At 52.2% G+C, this 19,188-nt stretch overlaps 1 protein-coding gene across 1 annotated transcript in view; it reads left to right on the top strand.

Moving 5' to 3' along the window:
* The window catches only part of LOC122547501 (IgGFc-binding protein-like), a 159,684-nt gene that overhangs the window by 52,983 nt on the left and 87,513 nt on the right, over positions 1-19,188 (top strand). Inside the window, 5 exon segments of the mRNA XM_087980826.1 lie at positions 630-789; positions 2,611-3,020; positions 13,691-14,261; positions 15,608-16,206; positions 18,434-19,001. Of these exon segments, the coding sequence (XP_087836952.1) occupies positions 630-789; positions 2,611-3,020; positions 13,691-14,261; positions 15,608-16,206; positions 18,434-19,001 (2,308 nt within the window).

Genomic DNA, 19,188 nt, shown 5'->3' with positions numbered 1-19,188 from the left:
TTATAAACTCCTATCAGGTCACCCATCAAACCCTCCTGTGTTCCAGTGAAAACAAACACAGTCTATCTAACCGTAGAAGTTTATAAAATAATGAGAGGTGTAGATGGTAGTTATTTGTTTCTCTAGGATTGGGGATTTTAAGATGAGGGGGCACATGTTTAAGGAGAGAGGAGATAGATTTAAAAATGGCATGATGGGCAACTGTTTTCCCCAGGGGGGTGGTCCGTGTGTGGACTGACCTTCCTGAGGAAGCGGGGGGGGGGGGACAGTTACAACATTTAAAAGGGATTTGGATAAGGACATGGACAGGAAAGGGTTAGAAGGAGATGGACCGGGAGCAGGCAGGTGGGGGCTGGGTCAGTTTGGGGACTAGGGTCAGCACGGACTGGTTGGGGCTGAAGGGTCTGTTTCTGTGCTGTATGACCCCATAGATTTTCTTCATTGCTAAAATCCCCCATACCAGGCAACATGCTGGTAAATCTTTTCTATAACCCTTTCCAAAGCATCCACATCGTGCTGGGAGCGTGCTGACCACAGCTGGATGCAAATATGGCCTACCTCGAGCTCGATAAAGCTGCAGCATAAACCTTTTGAATAATTTACTGATCCATTTCCTGTTCCTTTCACAGGCCGGTTTTAACAGTGGAGGATCTACTCATTACTTCAGCATTCCAGGCTCACAAACTCCAGACATCGTCAACATTGAGTCCACAAGCAACGTGCAAGAACCAGGACGTTGGGTATTCAGAACAGATACGTTCAGTGTGCTGGAAGGCTGTATCTTCAATGGTACTTACTGGACAAAAGATTAAACCCAATTGTCAATCATGCTGGTTGACAAATTTTAGACAGTCTGTCTCCTAATTGTAGTACCCTATTATTACTACACACATTTAGCACGCCATTGCTTAGATCCTTGTGTCAAAGCTGGGACATTATGTTGAGGTTGTACAGGATGTTGGTGAGGCCCCTTCTGGAATACCGTGTCCAGTTCTGGTCCCCCTGTTATAGGAAGGATATTATTAAACTGGAGAGGGTTCAGAAGAGATTTATCAGGATGTTGCGGGGAATAGGAGGGTTTGAGTTATACAGAAAGGCTGAATAGGCTGGGACTTTTTTTCCCTGGAACATAGCAGGTTGAGAGGCGACCTTATAGAGGTTTATGGAATAATGAGAGGGTATAGATAGGGTGAATGGCGGGTGTCTTTTCCCTAGGGTGGGGGGATTTCAAGACTCAGGAGCAAGTTTTTAACATGAGAGGAGAGAGATTTAAAAAAGACATAAGAGAAAGTTTTTTTTTTTTACCTAGAGGGTGGAATGACCTTTCTGAGGAAGTGGTGGATGTGGGGATAGTTACAACATTTAAAAGACATTTGGATAAGGACGTGGACAGGAAAGGGTTGGAGGGATATGGGCCAGGAGCAGGCAGGGGGGGGGGGGACTGGGTTAGTTTGGGGGTTAGGGTCGGCACGGACTGGATTGGCCGAAGGGCCTGCTTCCATGGTTTATGACCCAAGACCTTGTTCAAACTACCATATGTCATTCAATAAACAACTCCCATCAATGTTTGCTTCCACCCTCCTGCTTCACAACCCTGCCCAAACCGGTCCTACCTCTTGGCCCTTTGGTTGAGATCCTTACTCACGTGCAGATGTCAGTCATTATCAGGAGAGTCCCCAGATGCCTCCCCTTTTAACCTATCTTCCCAAGTTCAGAATGCCCTTGGAGATTCAGCTTGCAGCCACGTCAGTATGTTATGGATCAGGTCAGATCCCCTCCAAACATTTCAAAAAGGCAGCCCTGACCCCAACGTTGCTGGTTGTTTTGAGCAGGTGTGAGGTGGACTGATGCAGCTGGTCGAAACCCCTCAATTTTAAACAAAACAGAATTTATTTACAGAATACCGAACGAAACACAAACAAAAGAAAATAGAATACAAAATAACTTAACCTTTCCGAAACTCGTCAGACTATCCCAAATTAATGATGCAGTTCCAAATTCCTGCAACAGTCCCCTTTGGCAAAGAAGGTGAAATTAATATAGGGTCTTGCAGGAGAGAGAGAGAGAAAGAGAGATGGAAGAGCAATTAGGCATGGAACACCTTTTTCCGTGAAACTTTCTTTTGAAATCCCAGCAGCTCTGAACAGCCAGACTGTGAAATCCAAACCAAAGCTGAGCTGGGAGAACTGCCCACTCCCCTTCATCGTTCAAATGCTTTCTTTAAAAACTTGGAACTTGGCAACTTGCATGAGGCGGTATCTATTAGCTGTAATCAAATTGGCCCTAACCCCCATAATAACTGGACGCAACAAAATCTATGCATTTACAACCCCCTGAAAAAAAAACAAGGGTAACATTTCCTTGTTAAAGGAGCAGCATCATCACAAATGACAATTAAGTCTTACTCATTTACCTTAAATTGTGCATTTAAGTCAGTATTTTTGTGCACAATCATATAAACTGCCTTTAAAGCAATCTTTTCTAACATTATTCTCCATTTTATTCCTGCCCGTTGCTGAGCAGATGTCAAATATCTCTCAAATCGGTAGCTGGGGTAAGGGGTTAGGTGAGTGACTGCTTATCCCTGACAATTCAACATCCTTTTTCCAGGGAGATATATCCGGCAGGACGATAGCTTCTGGACGAACTCGAGTTGTGAAACAAAATGTAAATGTAACAGCAACAGCTCTCTGGTCTGTGAACATAAACCATGTGCTCCATACGAGGTCTGTCTCTCGTCGCCCTCCTTTTACGTCTGCAAGCCAGCTTCCGTTCAGACCTGCACCATCTTCGGGGACCCCCATTACCAAACCTTCGATGGGCAGCTGTTCCATTTTCAAGGCACCTGCACCTATGTCCTGTCTGAGGTGTGTCAGAGGAACAGAAGTTTACCTGCGTTCAGAGTGGAGGCAAAGAACGAGAACCGTGGGAACACAGCGGTGTCCTGGCTCAGACTAATCCGTCTGTTCATCTACAACACGGAGATCACCTTGATCAAAGGAACGACCCATCACATCCTGGTAAGTACAGGGACCATGAGGAAGCTGGGATCACTGGGTGGCACATTCGGCCTGGCTTTTCAGTGCAACTTGCATTTCTGATGTAAAGATCCAGATTTAAAACTATACCACAAACTTCTGAGCAGCATATCATTCATTGATAGGAATTTGAACAAAGGACAATGATAATAGCGGGGCAGTGGGATTAGTTTGGGGATTGATACAGGGCTATGGGGAGAGCGGGGGGGCAGTGGGATTAGTGTGGGGATTGATACAGGGCTATGGGGAGAGCGGGGGGGCAGTGGGATTAGTGTGGGGATTGATACAGGGCTATGGGGAGAGTGCAGGGACAGTGGGATTAGTTTGGGGATTGATACAGGGCTATGGGGAGAGTGCGGGGACAGTGGGATTAGTTTGGGGATTGATACAGGGCTATGGGGAGAGTGCGGGGACAGTGGGATTAGTTTGGGGATTGATACAGGGCTATGGGGAGAGTGCGGGGACAGTGGGATTAGTTTGGGGATTGATACAGGGCTATGGGGAGAGCGGGGGGGCAGTGGGATTAGTGTGGGGATTGATACAGGGCTATGGGGAGAGTGCGGGGACAGTGGGATTAGTTTGGGGATTGATACAGGGCTATGGGGAGAGTGTGGGGACAGTGGGATTAGTTTAGGGATTGATACAGGGCTATGGGGACAGCGCGGGGACAGTAGGATTTGTTTGGGGATTGATACAAGGCTATGGGGAGAGCGCGGGGACAGTGGGATTAGTTTGGGGATTGATACAAGGCTATGGGTAGAGCGGGGGGGCAGTGGGATTAGTTTTGGGATTGATACAGGGCTATGGGGAGAGCACGTGGACAGTGGGATTAGTTTGGGGATTGATACAGGGCTATGGGGAGAGCGGGGGGACAGAGGGATTAATTTGGGGATTGATACAGGGCTATTGGGAGAGCGCACGGACAGTGGGATAAGTTTGGGGATAGATACAGGGCTATGGGGAGAGAGTGGGGGACAGTGTGATTAGTTTGGGGATTGATACAGGACTACGAGGAGAGAGTGGGGGACAGTGGGATTAGTTTGGGGATTGATACAGGGTTACGGGGAGAGAGTGGGGCAGTGGGATTAGTTTGGGGATTGATACAGGGCTATGTGGAGAGAGCGGGGCAGTGGGATTAGTTTGGGGATGGATACAGGGCTATGGGGAGACAGCGGGGGTCAGTGGGATTAGTTTGGGGATTGATACAGGGCTATGGGTAGAGAGCAGGGGCAGTGGGATTAGTTTGGGGATTGATACAGAGTTATGGAGAGAGCGGGGCAGTGGGATTAGTTTGGGGATTGATACAGGGCTATGGGGAGAGAGCAGGGGTCAGTGGGATTACTTTGGGGATTGATACAGGGCTATGGGGAGAGCGGGGCAGTGGGATTAGTTTGGGGATTGATACAGGGCTATGTGGAGAGCACGGGGACAGTGGGATTAGTTTGGGGATTGATACAGGGCTATGGGGAGAGCACGTGGACAGTGGGATTACTTTGGGGATTGATACAGGGCTATGGGGAGAGAGCAGGGGTCAGTGGGATTAGTTTGGGGATTGATACAGGGTTATGGTGAGAGAGTGGGGCAGTGGGATTAGTTTGGGGATTGATACAGCGCGAAGTGGAGAGAGTGGGGGACAGAGTGAATGGTTTGGGGATTGATACAGGGCTATGGGGAGAGAGCAGGGGCAGTGGGATTAGTTTGGGGATTGATACAGAGCTATGGAGAGAGCAGGGACAGTGGGATTAGTTTGGGGATTGATACAGGGCTATGGGGAGAGAGCGGGGCAGTGGGATTAGTTTGGGGATTGATACAGGGATATGAGGAGAGAGCAGGGACAGTGGGATTAGTTTGGGGATTGATACAGGACTATGGGGAGAGTGCGGGGACAGTGGGATTAGTTTGGGGATTGATACAGGGCTATGGGGAGAGAGCGGGGATAGTGGGATTAGTTTGGGGATTGATACAGGGCTATGGGGAGAGCGCGGGACAGTGGGATTAGTTTGGGGATTGATACAGGGCTACGGGGGGAGTGCGGGGACAGTGGGATTAGTTTGGGGATTGATACAGGGCTATGGGGAGAGAGCGGGGCAGTGGGATTAGGTTGGGGATTGATTCAGGGCTATGGGGAGAGCGCAGGGACAGTGGGATTAGTTTTGCGATTGATACTGGACGATGGGGAGTGAGCGGGGCAGTGGGATTAGTTTGGGGATTGATACAGTGCTAAGTGGAGAGAGCGCAGGGACCGTCGGATTAGTTTGTGGATTGATACAGAGCCATGGGATGAACGCAGTGCAGTGAGATTAGTTTGGGATCAATACAGAGCTATAAGGAGAGAATGTCGGGCAGTGGGATTAGTTTGGGGATTGATACAGGGCAATGGGGAGAGCGCGGGGACAGTGGGATTAGTTTGGGGATTGATACAGGGCTATGGGGAGAATGTGGGGCAGTGGGATTAGTTTGGGGATTGATACAGGGCTATAGGGAGGGAGCGGGGACAGTGGGATTAGTTTGGGGATGGATACAGGGCTATGGGGAGAGAGCGGGGACAGTGGGATTAGTTTGGGGATTGATACAGGGCTATGGGGAGAGAGCGGGGACAGTGGGATTAGTTTGGGGATTGATACAGGGCTATGGGGAGAGCGCTGGGCCAGTGGGATTAGTTTGGGGATGGATACAGAGCTATGGGGAGAGAGCGGGAACAGTGGGATTAGTTTGGGGATTCATACAGGGCTATGGGGAGAGCGCGGGGACAGTGGGATTAGTTTTGGGATTGATACTGGACTATGGGGAGAGAGCGGGGACAGTGGGATTAGTTTGGGGATTGATACAGGGCTATGGGGAGAGCGCTGGGCCAGTGGGATTAGTTTGGGGATGGATACAGAGCTATGGGGAGAGAGCGGGGACAGTGCGATTAGTTTGGGGATTGATACAGGGCTATGGGGAGAGCGCGGGGACAGTGGGATTAGTTTTGGGATTGATACTGGACTATGGGGAGAGAGCAGGGCAGTGGGATTAGTTTGGGGATAGATACAGAGCCAAGGGATGAACGCAGTGCAGTGAGATTAGTTTGGGATCAATACAGAGCTATAAGGAGAGAATGTCGGTTAGTGGGATTAGTTTGGGGATTGATACAGGGCTATGGGGAGAGACCAAGGCAGTGGGATTAGTTTGGGGATTGATACAGGGCTATGCGGAGAGAGCAGGGCAGTGGGATTAGTTTAGGGATTAATACAGGGCTTTGCGGAGAGAGCAGGGACAGTGGGATTAGTTTGGGGATTGATACAGTGCTAAGTGGAGAGAGCGCAGGGACCGTGGGATTAGTTTGGGGATTGATACAGGGCTATGCGGAGTGAGCAGGGCAGTGGGATTAGTTTGGGGATTGATACAGGGCTGTGGGGAGAGCACGGGGACATGGGGATTAGTTTGGGGATTGATACAGGGCTATGGGGAGAGCACGGAGACAGTGGGATTAGTTTGGGGATTGATACAGGGCTATGGGGTGAGCACGGGGACAGTAGGATTAGTTTGGGGATTTATACAGGGCTATGGGGAGAGCACGGGGACAGTGGGATTAGTTTGGGGATTGATACAGGGCTGTGGGGAGAGCACGGGGACAGTGGGATTAGTTTGGGGATTGATACAGGGCTGTGGGGAGAGCACGGGGACAGTGGGATTACTTTGGGGATTGATGCAGGGCTATGGGGAGAGCACGGGGACAGTGGGATTAGTTTGGGGATTTATACAGGACTATGGGGAGAGAGCAGGGGCAGTGGGATTAGTTTGGGGATTGATACAGAGTTATGGAGAGAGCGGGGCAGTGGGATTAGTTTGGGGATTGATACAGGGCTATGGGGAGAGAGCGGGGCAGTGGGATTAGTTTGGGGATTGATTCAGGGCTATGGGGAGAGCGCGGGGACAGTGGGATTAGTTTTGCGATTGATACTGGACTATGGGGAGAGAGCAGGGCAGTGGGATTAGTTTGGGGATAGATACAGAGCCATGGGATGAACGCAGTGCAGTGAGATTAGTTTGGGATCAATACAGAGCTATAAGGAGAGAATGTCGGGCAGTGGGATTAGTTTGGGGATTGATACAGGGCAATGGGGAGAGCGCGGGGACAGTGGGATTAGTTTGGGGATTGATACAGGGCTATGGGGAGAATGTGGGGCAGTGGGATTAGTTTGGGGATTGATACAGGGCTATAGGGAGGGAGCGGGGACAGTGGGATTAGTTTGGGGATGGATACAGGGCTATGGGGAGAGAGCGGGGACAGTGGGATTAGTTTGGGGATTGATACAGGGCTATGGGGAGAGAGCGGGGACAGTGGGATTAGTTTGGGGATTGATACAGGGCTATGGGGAGAGCGCGGGGACAGTGGGATTAGTTTTGGGATTGATACTGGACTATGGGGAGAGAGCGGGGACAGTGGGATTAGTTTGGGGATTCATACAAGGCTATGGGGAGAGCACGGGGACATGGGGATTAGTTTGGGGATTGATACAGGGCTATGGGGAGAGCACGGAGACAGTGGGATTAGTTTGGGGATTGATACAGGGCTATGGGGAGAGCACGGGGACAGTAGGATTAGTTTGGGGATTTATACAGGGCTATGGGGAGAGCACGGGGACAGTGGGATTAGTTTGGGGATTGATACAGGGCTGTGGGGAGAGCACGGGGACAGTGGGATTAGTTTGGGGATTGATACAGGGCTGTGGGGAGAGCACGGGGACAGTGGGATTAGTTTGGGGATTTATACAGGACTATGGGGAGAGAGCAGGGGCAGTGGGATTAGTTTGGGGATTGATATAGAGTTATGGAGAGAGCGGGGCAGTGGGATTAGTTTGGGGATTGATACAGGGCTATGGGGAGAAAGCGGGGCAGTGGGATTAGTTTGGGAATTGATACAAGGTTATGGGGAGAGAGCAGGGGTCAGTGGGATTACTTTGGGGATTGATACAGGACTATGGGGAGAGAGCAGGGGCAGTGGGATTAGTTTGGGGATTGATACAGAGTTATGGAGAGAGCGGGGGGGCAGTGGGATTAGTTTGGGAATTGATACAGGGCTATGGGGAGAAAGCGGGGCAGTGGGATTAGTTTGGGAATTGATACAAGGTTATGGGGAAAGAGCGGGGGACAGTGGGATTAGTTTGGGGATTGATACAGGGTTATGGCGAGAGAGTGGGGCAGTGGGATTAGTTTGGGGATTGATACAGCGCGAAGTGGAGAGAGTGGGGAACAGTGTGATTAGTTTGGGGATTGATACAGGGCTATGGGGAGAGTGCGGTGACAGTGGGATTAGTTTAGGGATTGATACAGGGCTATGGGGAGAGAGCGGGGTAGTGGGATTAGTTTGGGGATTGATTCAGGGCTATGGGGAGAGTGCGGTGACAGTGGGATTAGTTTAGGGATTGATACAGGGCTATGGGGAGAGTGCGGGGCAGTGGGATTAGTTTGGGGATTGATTCAGGGCTATGGGGAGAGTGCGGGGACAGTGGGATTGGTTTGGGGATTGATACAGGGCAATGGGAGAGAGCAGGGGCAGTGGGATTAGTTTGGGGATTGATACAGGGCTATGGGGAGAGCGCGGGGACAGTGGGATTGGTTTGGGGATTGATACAGGGCAATGGGAGAGAGCAGGGGCAGTGGGATTAGTTTGGGGATTGATACAGTTCTATGGGGAGAGAGCGGGGACAGTGGGATTAGTTTGAGGATTGATACAGGGCTATGGGGAGAGCACGGGGACAGTGGGATTGGTTTGGGGATTGATACAGGGCAATGGGAGAGAGCAGGGGCAGTGGGATTAGTTTGGGGATTGATACAGTTCTATGGGGAGAGCGCGGGGACAGTGGGATTAGTTTGAGGATTGATACAGGGCTATGGGGAGAGCGCGGGGACAGTGGGATTAGTTTTGGGATTGATACTGGACTATGGGGAGAGAGCAGGGCAGTGGGATTAGTTTGGGGATTGATACAGGGCTATGGGGAGAGCGCGGGGACAGTGGGATTAGTTTGGGGATGGATACAGGGCTATGGGGAGAGAGCAGGGCAGTGGGATTAGTTTTGGGGATTGATACAGGGCTATGGGGAGAGAGCGCAGGGACCATGGGATTAGTTTGTGGATTGATACAGTGCTAAGTGGAGAGAGCGCAGGGACCATGGGATTAGTTTGGGGATAGATACAGAGCCGTGGGATGAACGCCGTGCAGTGAGATTAGTTTGGGATCAATACAGAGCTATAAGGAGAGAATGTCGGGCAGTGGGATTAGTTTGGGGATTGATACAGGGCTATGGGGAGAGTGCGGGGACAGTGGGATTAGTTTGGGGATTGATACAGGGCTATGGGGAGAGTGCGGGGACAGTGGGATTAGTTTGGGGATTGACACAGGGCTAAGTGGAGAGAGCGCAGGGACCATGGGATTAGTTTGTGGATTGATACAGAGCCGTGGGATGAACGCCGTGCAGTGAGATTAGTTTGGGATCAATACAGAGCTATAAGGAGAGAATGTCGGGCAGTGGGATTAGTTTGGGGATTGATACAGGGCTATGGGGAGAGTGCGGGGACAGTGGGATTAGTTTGGGGATTGATACAGGGCTATGGGGAGAATGTGGGGCAGTGGGATTAGTTTGGGGATTGATACAGGGCTATAGGGAGGGAGCGGGGACAGTGGGATTAGTTTGGGGATGGATACAGGGCTATGGGGAGAGAGCGGGGACAGTGGGATTAGTTTGGGGATTGATACAGGGCTATGGGGAGAGAGCGGGGACAGTGGGATTAGTTTGGGGATTGATACAGGGCTATGGGGAGAGCGCTGGGCCAGTGGGATTAGTTTGGGGATGGATACAGAGCTATGGGGAGAGAGCGGGAACAGTGGGATTAGTTTGGGGATTGATACAGGGCTATGGGGAGAGAGCGGGGACAGTGGGATTGGTTTGGGGTTGGATACAGAGCTATCGGGAGAGTGCGGGGACAGTGCGATTAGTTTGGGGATTGATACAGGGCTATGGGGATTAGTTTTGGGATTGATACTGGACTTTGGGGAGAGAGCAGGGCAGTGGGATTAGTTTGGGGATAGATACAGAGCCAAGGGATGAACGCAGTGCAGTGAGATTAGTTTGGGATCAATACAGAGCTATAAGGAGAGAATGTCGGTTAGTGGGATTAGTTTGGGGATTGATACAGGGCTATGGGGAGAGACCAAGGCAGTGGGATTAGTTTGGGGATTGACACAGGGCTATGGGGAGAGAGCAGGGCAGTGGGATTAGTTTAGGGATTAATACAGGGCTTTGCGGAGAGAGCAGGGACAGTGGGATTAGTTTGGGGATTGATACAGGGCTATGCGGAGAGAGCAGGGCAGTGGGATTAGTTTGGGGATTGATACAGGGCTATGCGGAGTGAGCGGGGCAGTGGGATTAGTTTAGGGATTGATACAGAGCTATGGGGAGAGCGTGCGGCAGTGGGATTAGTTTTGGAACAATACAGAGCTATGAGGAAGAGAGCAGGGACAGTGGGATTAGTTTGGGATCAATACAGGGTTATGCGCGAGAGAACCCAGGGACAGTGGGATTAGTTTGGGGATTGATACAGAGCTATGGGGAGAGAGTGGGGCAGTGGGATTAGTTTGGGAGAAATACAGAGCTATGAGGGGAGAGCGCGCGGGGCAGTGGGATTAGTTTGGGGATTGATACAGGGCTATGGGGAGAGCGTGCGGGGCAGTGGGATTAGTTTGGGGATTGATACAGAGCTATGGGGAGAGCGTGCGGGGCAGTGGGATTAGTTTGGGGATTGATACAGAGCTATGGAGAGTGAGCATGGGACAGTGGTATTAGTTTGGGAATTGATACAGGGCTATGGGGAGAGAGCAGGGCAGTGGGATTAGTTTGGGGGTTGACACAGGGCTATGGGGAGAGCGCGGGGACAGTGGGATTAGTTTGGGAGAAATACAGGGATATGGGGAGAGAGCAGGCCCAGTGGGATTAGTTTGGGGAATGATACAGGGCTATGGGGAGAGCTTGGGACAGTGGAATTAGTGTTGGAACAATACAGAGCTATGAGGGAGAGAGCAGGGGCAGTGGAATTAGTTTGGGGATTGATACAGGGCTATGCGGGGAGAGAGAGGGGCAGTGGGATTAGAGTGGGGATCGATACAAGGTTAAGGGGAGAGAGCGGGGACAGTGGGATTAGGTTGGGGATTGATACAGAGCTATGGGGAGAATGTGGGGCAGTGGGATTAGTTTGTGAGAAATACAGGGCTATGGGGAGAGAGCGCAGGGCAATGGGTTTAGTTTGGGGAATGATACAGAGCTATGGGGAGAGCGGGGCAGTGGGATTAGTTTGGGAATTGATACAGGGCTATGGAGAGAGACAGGAGCAGTGGGATTAGTTTGGGGATTGATACTGGACTATGGAGAGAGACAGGAGCAGTGGGATTAGTTTGGGGATTGATACTGGACTATGGGGAGAGAGTGGGGCAGTGGGATTGGTTTGGGATTGATACAGAGTTATGGAGAGAGACAGGAGCAGTGGGATTAGTTTGGGGATTGATACTGGACTATGGGGAGAGAGTGGGGCAGTGGGATTGGTTTGGGATTGATACAGAGCTATGAGGGGAGAATGTGGGGCAGTGGGATTAGTTTGGGGATTGATACAGAGCTATGAGGGGAGAATGTGGGGCAGTGGGATTAGTTTGGGGATTGATACAGGGCTATGGGGAGAGAGCAGGCCCAGTGGGATTAGTTTGGGGAATGATACAGGGCTATGGGGAGAGCTTGGGACAGTGGAATTAGTGTTGGAACAATACAGAGCTATGAGGGAGAGAGCAGGGGCAGTGGGATTAGTTTGGGGATTGATACAGGGCTATGCGGGGAGAGAGCGGGGCAGTGGGATTAGACTGGGGATCGATACAAGGTTAAGGGGAGAGAGCAGGGGCAGTGGGATTAGTTTGGGGATTGATACAGGGCTATGCGGGAGAGAGCGCAGGGACAGTGGGATTAGTTTGGGGATTGATACAGAGCTATGGGGAGAGCGTGGGGCGGTGGGATTAGTTTGGGATCAATACAGGGCTATGGGGAGAGAGCGGGGCAGTGGGATTAGTTTGTGAATTGATACAGGTCTATGGGGAGAGCACGGGGACAGTGGGATTAGTTTGGGAACAATACAGAGCTATGAGGGAGAGAGCGGGGGGGCAGTGGAATTAGTTTGGGGATTGATACAGGGTTATGGGGAGAGAGTGCGGAGCAGTGGGATTAGTTTGGGATCAATACAGGGCTATGTGGGAGGGAGCAGGGGTCAGTGGGATTAGTTTGGGATTGATACAGGGCTATGTGGGAGGGAGCAGGGGTCAGTGGGATTAGTTTGGGAGCAATACAGGGCTATGGGGAGAGAGCGCAAGGCAATGGGTTTAGTTTGTGGATTGATACTGAGCTATGGGGAGAGCGGGGCAGTGAGATTAGCTTGGGGAATTGTTACAGGTCCATGGAGAGAGAGCGCGGGGCAGTGGGATTAGTTTGGGGATTGATACAGGGCTATGCGGAGAGAGCAGGGCAGTGGGATTAGTTTAGGGATTGATACAGAGCTATGGGGAGAGCGTGCGGCAGTGGGATTAGTTTGGGGATTGATACAGGGCAATGGGGAGAGAGCGCAGTGCAGTGGGATTAGTTTGGGGAATGATACAAGACTATGGGGAGAGGGCTGGGCAGTGGGATTAGTTTGCGGGTTGATACAGAGGTATGGGGAGAGCGTGGGGCAGTGGGATTAGTTTGGGGATTGATACAGGGCAATGGGGAGAGCGCGCGGGGCAGTGGGATTAGTTTGGGGATTGATACAGGGCAATGGGGAGAGCGCGCGGGGCAGTGGGATTAGTTTGGGGATTGATACAGGGCAATGGGGAGAGCGCGCGGGGCAGTGGGATTAGTTTGGGGATTGATACAGGGCTATGGGGAGAGCGCGCGGGGCAGTGGGATTAGTTTGGGGATTGATACAGAGCTATGGGAGAATGGGGTTCATGAAATTAGTTTTGAGCTTGTTATAGAGCTATGGGGAGTGCGCCCGGGGCAGGGGAGATTAGTTTGGGAATTGATACAGGGCTATGGAGAGAGAGCGGGACAGTGGGATTAGTTTGGGGATTGATACAGGGCTATGGGGAGAGCACGGGGACAGTGGGATTAGTTTGGGATTAGTACAGAGCTGTGAGGGGAGAATGTGGGCAGTGGGATTAGTTTGGGGATTGATACAGGACTATGGGGACAGAGCGCAGTGCATTGGGATTAATTTGGGGAATGATACAAGACTATGCGGAGAGGGCTGGGCAGTGGGATTAGTTTGGGGATTGATACAGAGCTATGGGGAGAGCGGGGCAGTGGGATTAGCTTGGGGAATTGATACAGGGCTATGGGGAGAGAGCAGGGGTAGTGGGATTAGTTTGGGGATCGATGCAGGGCTATAGGGAGAGAGCGGGACAGTCGGATTAGTTTGGGGATCGCTACAGGGCTATGGGGAGAGAGCGGGACAGTGGGATTAGTTTGGAGATCAATACAAGGTTATGAGGAGAGAGCGGGGCAGTGGGATTAGTTTGGGGTTCGCTACAGGGCTATGGGGAGAGAGCGGGGACAATGGGATTAGTTTGTGAATAATTCTGCGATTGCTTCCGTTCACAGTTGAATGGGACTCGAGTCTCGGTCCCGCTTGTTATCGGAGGGGGTCAGATCCGTGTTTCCATGAGTGGATTTATGGTCATGGTGAGCACGGAGTTCGGTCTCAAAGTACAATTTGATGGTTCCAGCCATGCCACCATCTCCCTTCCGGCCAGTTTCCATAGCGCGACCTGCGGACTCTGTGGGAACATGAACGCTGAGCCGGCCGATGAGTTCCAATTGCCCAATGGGACAGTTGTCAGCTCGGAGGTGGAGTTTGGAAGAGGTTGGAGAGTTGATGATGGTGATGAGATGTGTGAGGACCAGTGCAGCCAGCAGTGTGAGCTCTGTACCCCAGAGCAATCCAGGCTCTACAGTGGACAGAGTTACTGTGGCCTCATTGACAGGGTGGACAGTGCATTCAATATCTGCCACACTGCACTGCCAGCACGGGATTTCATCCAGAGCTGTGTCTTAGATCTCTGTGTTTCGGGAGGTGCTATGCCAATCCTGTGCCAAGCGATCAGCACCTATGCAACAAGGTGCCGCCTTCAAGGAGTGTCCGCGTTCGAATGGAGGGGGCCAGGACTGTGTGGTGAGTCCCCACTGTATGTCAATCCAACTTCACAAGGTTTAAAGGCTAAACGTTCATACAATCATAGAGTCCCCACAGTGAAGAAGCAGGTCATTCAGCCCATCGAGTCCACACTGACCCTCCCAAGGGCATGCACCCAACCCCACTGTCCAACCTTATCCCAACATTTCCCAAGAATGACCCACCCTAACCTGCACATCCCTGGGCACTATAGGACAATTTCCCATGGCCAATCCACCCTAACCTGCACATCCCTGGACACTATGGGTCAATTTCCCATGGCCAATACACCTTAACCTGCACATCCCTGGGCACTATGGGACAATTTCCCATGGCCAATCCACCCTAACCTGCACATCCCTGGACACTATGGGACAATTTCCCATGGCCAATCCACCCTAACCTGCACATCCCTGGACACTATGGGTCAATTTCCCACGGCCAATCCACCCTAACCTGCACATCCCTGGGCACTATGGGACAATTTCCCATGGCCATCCACCCTAACCTGCACATCCCTGGACACTATGGGACAATTTCCCATGGCCAATCCACCCTAACCTGCACATCCCTGGACACTATAGGACAATTTCCCATGGCCAACCCACCCTAACCTGCACATCCCTGGGCACTATGGGACAATTTCCCATGGCCAATCCACCCTAACGCACACATCCCTGGGATATTATGGGACAATTTCCCACAGCCAATCCACTCTAACCTGCACATCCCTGGGCACTATGGGACAATTTCCCATGGCCAATCCACCCTAACCTGCACATCCCTGGGCACTATGGGACAATTTAGCATGGCCAATCCACCCTAACCTCCACATCCCTGGGCACTATGGGACAATTTAGCATGGCCAATCCACCCTAACCTACACATCCCTGGGCACTATGGGACAATTTCCCCTGGCCAATCCACCCTAACCTGCACATCTTTGCACAATGGGAGGAAACTGGAGCATCCGGAGCAAGTCCTTGCAGACACGGGGAGAATGTACAAATTCTCCTGGTTGGTCCCTGGCTCTGTGAGGCGAAATGCTGACCACTGACCACAGTGCCTCCCCAGTACAGAATGCCTGAGCTGTAAAAACATCGATTACCGTTCTCTGAAGAGGAAGCCATTTGTGGAACCACACACTGGTCAAAATCTCAAAGGAACAGGTTTGTTCCAAGCGAAGAGGCAGTGACAGGTGAACTTTTATTCCAAAAGTCAAATGACAGGGAACATCACTGGGTCGCGTTAAACAAGGCACCGCGGTGATTTCACAGAACATAAACGCCCGATTGGTCAGTTGCTCACATTATTTGATCAGAACATTCCGCATATCTGTGTTTCAGAGATGCAGTGTCCACCACACAGTCACTACCAGACCTGCACTAGCGCCTGCCCAGCCACTTGCACTGATCCTAACGCGCTGTTGTTTTGCAACGAGCCGTGCGTGGAGGGCTGCAAGTGTGACCCGGGTTACTTCCTGAGCGGAGGTGTGTGTGTGACCTCCGCTGAGTGTGGCTGCTCCTTCCAAGGTCGTTACTACAGCAAAGGTGAGAGTGTCATCCTGACTGAGAGCTGCAGTCAGAAATGTAGCTGCCTCAACGCCAGTGTTGGCATCAGCTGTTCCGCTTTCAGCTGTGGGCACCATGAAGATTGCCGCCTGGTGAACGGGGTACGGGGCTGCTACCCCAGAGCACGTGGCACCTGCTTCGCCTCCGGTGACCCCCATTACACCAGTTTTGACGGCAAGAGGTTTGATTTCCAAGGCTCTTGTAAATACACCTTCAGTAAGTCGTGTGGAGAGGCCGGGAACCTGACCGCATTCAGTGTTGATGTGGAGAACGATCATCGCGGATCCCAGGCTGTGACCTGGACACGTCTGGTTGAAGTTCAGGTGTATGGCCATCGGATCCAGGTGTCGAGGAGTCAAACGGGCAGCGTGCAGGTAAACACAAGGACAATGAGAGGAATTGACGCTGACAGCACAGAGAGAGGATGTTCGGCCCATCGTGGGTATCAGAGGGATTGTGTGGATCCTGAATGCCAGGGAATCACATTCCCAATTTCAGTCTCCCCGAGGTGTGCTCTCCAGACTCCCCCTTAACCAAAATGTACCCCCATACTGACCGTGGGGTTTGTAACCCTCCTTCCTGTATTGACTCTCAATGACCCTCTGGCTCATTCATTAATCTGCGAAAGGGAGTGTTAGAATCCCCACAAACAGAAAGAGGCCGTTCTGCCCATTGAGTGCGCACTGACCCTGGGAAAGGCATCCCACCCTGATCCATTGTGCCACAACACAATCCCAATAACCTGCATCTCTCATAGCTAAAACACCTGGCCTCAAATCTCTGGACACTACGGGACAATTTCCCACGGCCAATCCACCCTAACCTGCATGTCCCTGAGCACTAGGGACAATTTCCCATGGCCAATTCACCCTAACCTGCATGTCCCTGGGCACTACGGGACAATTTCCCACGGTCAATTCACTCTAACCTGCATGTCCCTGGACACTACGGGATAATTTCCCACAGTCAATTCACCCTAACCTGCATGTCCCTGGACACTACGGGATAATTTCCCACGGCCAATTCACCCTAACCTGCATGTCCCTGGACACTACGGGATAATTTCCCACAGTCAATTCACCCTAACCTGCATGTCCCTGGACACTGCGGGACAATTTCCGATAGCCAATTCACCCTAACCTGCATGTCCCTGGACACTACGGGACAATTTCCGAGAGCCAATTCACCCTAACCTGCATGTCCCTGGACACTACGGGATAATTTCCCACGGCCAATACACCCTAACCAGCATTACCCTGGACACTACGGGATAATTTCCCACGGCCAATTCACCCTAACCAAGCCAAATAAAGTCAGTGGCTACAAGAGCATGTCAGAGGATGGGAATCCTGCACCGAGTAACTCCCCTGCGAACCCCGCCAAAACCTGTCCCACTGTCGACAAGGCACAAGGCAGGAGGGTGAGGGAATACTCCACACTTGCACTGAATGGTGGCAGCTCAAACTTCACTCAAGAAGGACAAAGCAGCCCTCGCTGGATTATCGCCAGATCCACAAACCTCCCCTCCCCCCCACCGACGCTCAGTAACAGCAGTGTGTACCATCCCCTCCCTCCCCCACCGATGCTCAGTAACAGCAGTGTGTCCCATCCCATCCCTCCCCCACCGACCCTCAGTAACAGCAGTGTGTACCATCCCCTCCCTCCCCCCACCGACCCTCAGTAACAGCAGTGTGTACCATCCCCTCCCTCCCCCCACCGACGCTCAGTAACAGCAGTGTGTACCATCCCCTCCCCCACCACCGACCCTCAGTAACAGCAGTGTGTACCATCCCCTCCCTCCCCCCACCGACCCTCAGTAACAGCAGTGTGTACCATCCCCTCCCTCCCCCCACCGACCCTCAGTAACAGCAGTGTGTACCATCCCCTCCCTCCCCCCACCGACCCTCAATAACAGCAGTGTGTACCATCCCCTCCCTCCCCGCACCGACCCTCAGTAACAGCAGTGTGTACTAGCTACAAGATGCACTGCAGAAACTCACCAAAGACCCTCAGACAGCATCTTCCAAACCCATGGCCTCTTCCATCGAGAAGGACAAGGGGCAGCAGGTACATGGGAACACTACCCCCTGCGAGTTCCCCTCCAAGTCCCTCACCGTCCCACTTGGAAATATATCAGCTATGCCTTCCAGGGTCAGAACCCTGGGATTCCCTCCCTCAGGGGCATTGTGGGTCTACCCTACAGCACATGGACTGCAGCGGGTCAAGAAGGCAGCTCACCCCCACCTTCTCAAGGGGGGCAACTAAGGACGGGGCAATAAATGCTGGGCCCAGCCAGTGACCCCCCACATCCAGTGAATGAATGAAAAGAAAGCACACATTGAGGCACATTCCTGACAGCGACAGTGAAGGTTTTGATGAAAGAGCGGTCCTGGTTTTCCCTGATGTATCGGGAGGGTGTCAATGCGGTTTGGAGAAATGGGTCCCCGGTGGAGGTGTTCCAGGAAGGGCAGAGTTCCGGAGGAATCCGAGAGCCATTTCTCCTGTTCCTGAGGGAGGGATATTGGGGGGAGGGGACAGTGATTTGTTGCTGTGTCCCCCCTATATCTGTCACAAGTCCAGCTTGTGTTTCTCTGTCGCCAGGTAAACGGAGAGAGTGTCAATTTGCCAGTGCGTTTAGAATCCGGGAAAGTCGATCTTTTCCATAGCGGATCAGCGGCGGTGCTGGAGACGGAGTTTGGGCTCCGAGTGTCCTACGACTGGAGCCATTATGTGGTGGTGATGGTTCCCAGCCTGTATTCGGGCTCACTGTGCGGACTGTGTGGAAACTTCAACGGAGAGCCGGCAGACGATTTTGTGTCTCCCAACGGCACGGCGCTGTCTACAGCAGCAGTGTTCGGGAACAGCTGGAAAATCTCCGATCCCGAGGCGGTGTGCTCGGACGATCCGGGCTCGGTGATTGTGTGCAGTGACTCTGACCGCCGTCTCTTGAGCTCCGAAAGTTACTGCGGTGTTCTGAGCAACGTCAGTGGGCCATTCCACCAGTGCCATTCGGTGCTGAGCCCGATGACTGCCCAGGAAAACTGCATCTTTGATCTGTGCGCCGTGGGAGTGAGCGGGGAGCTGCTGTGTCAGGCGATTGGATCGTACGCAGCAGAGTGTCAGAGACGGGGAGTGATGACCGGGGATTGGAGAAATGTCACTGGCTGCGGTAAGGACCAAAGTTGTCTTTGGGAGCCACTGGCCCCTGCTACAAATCACGGTCACTCCGAGCTCGTGGTCACTGCCTTTGGCCGTTTCCATGGGGACATGGCAGGAGGTGGTCACTCAGCCCGTCATCAGGGAGGCAGCTCACGGCTGATCTGTTTGCTCCACGTTCCTGCTAGCCCACTCCCTGA

Source organism: Chiloscyllium plagiosum, unplaced genomic scaffold, assembly GCF_037043375.1.
Source record: "Chiloscyllium plagiosum isolate Xiang-an unplaced genomic scaffold, Cpla_swu_hap1 HiC_scaffold_38, whole genome shotgun sequence".
Lineage (NCBI taxonomy): Eukaryota > Metazoa > Chordata > Chondrichthyes > Orectolobiformes > Hemiscylliidae > Chiloscyllium > Chiloscyllium plagiosum.
The sequence above is the reverse complement of the archived record's forward strand: the minus strand, read 5'-3'. Positions and strand labels throughout refer to the sequence as shown.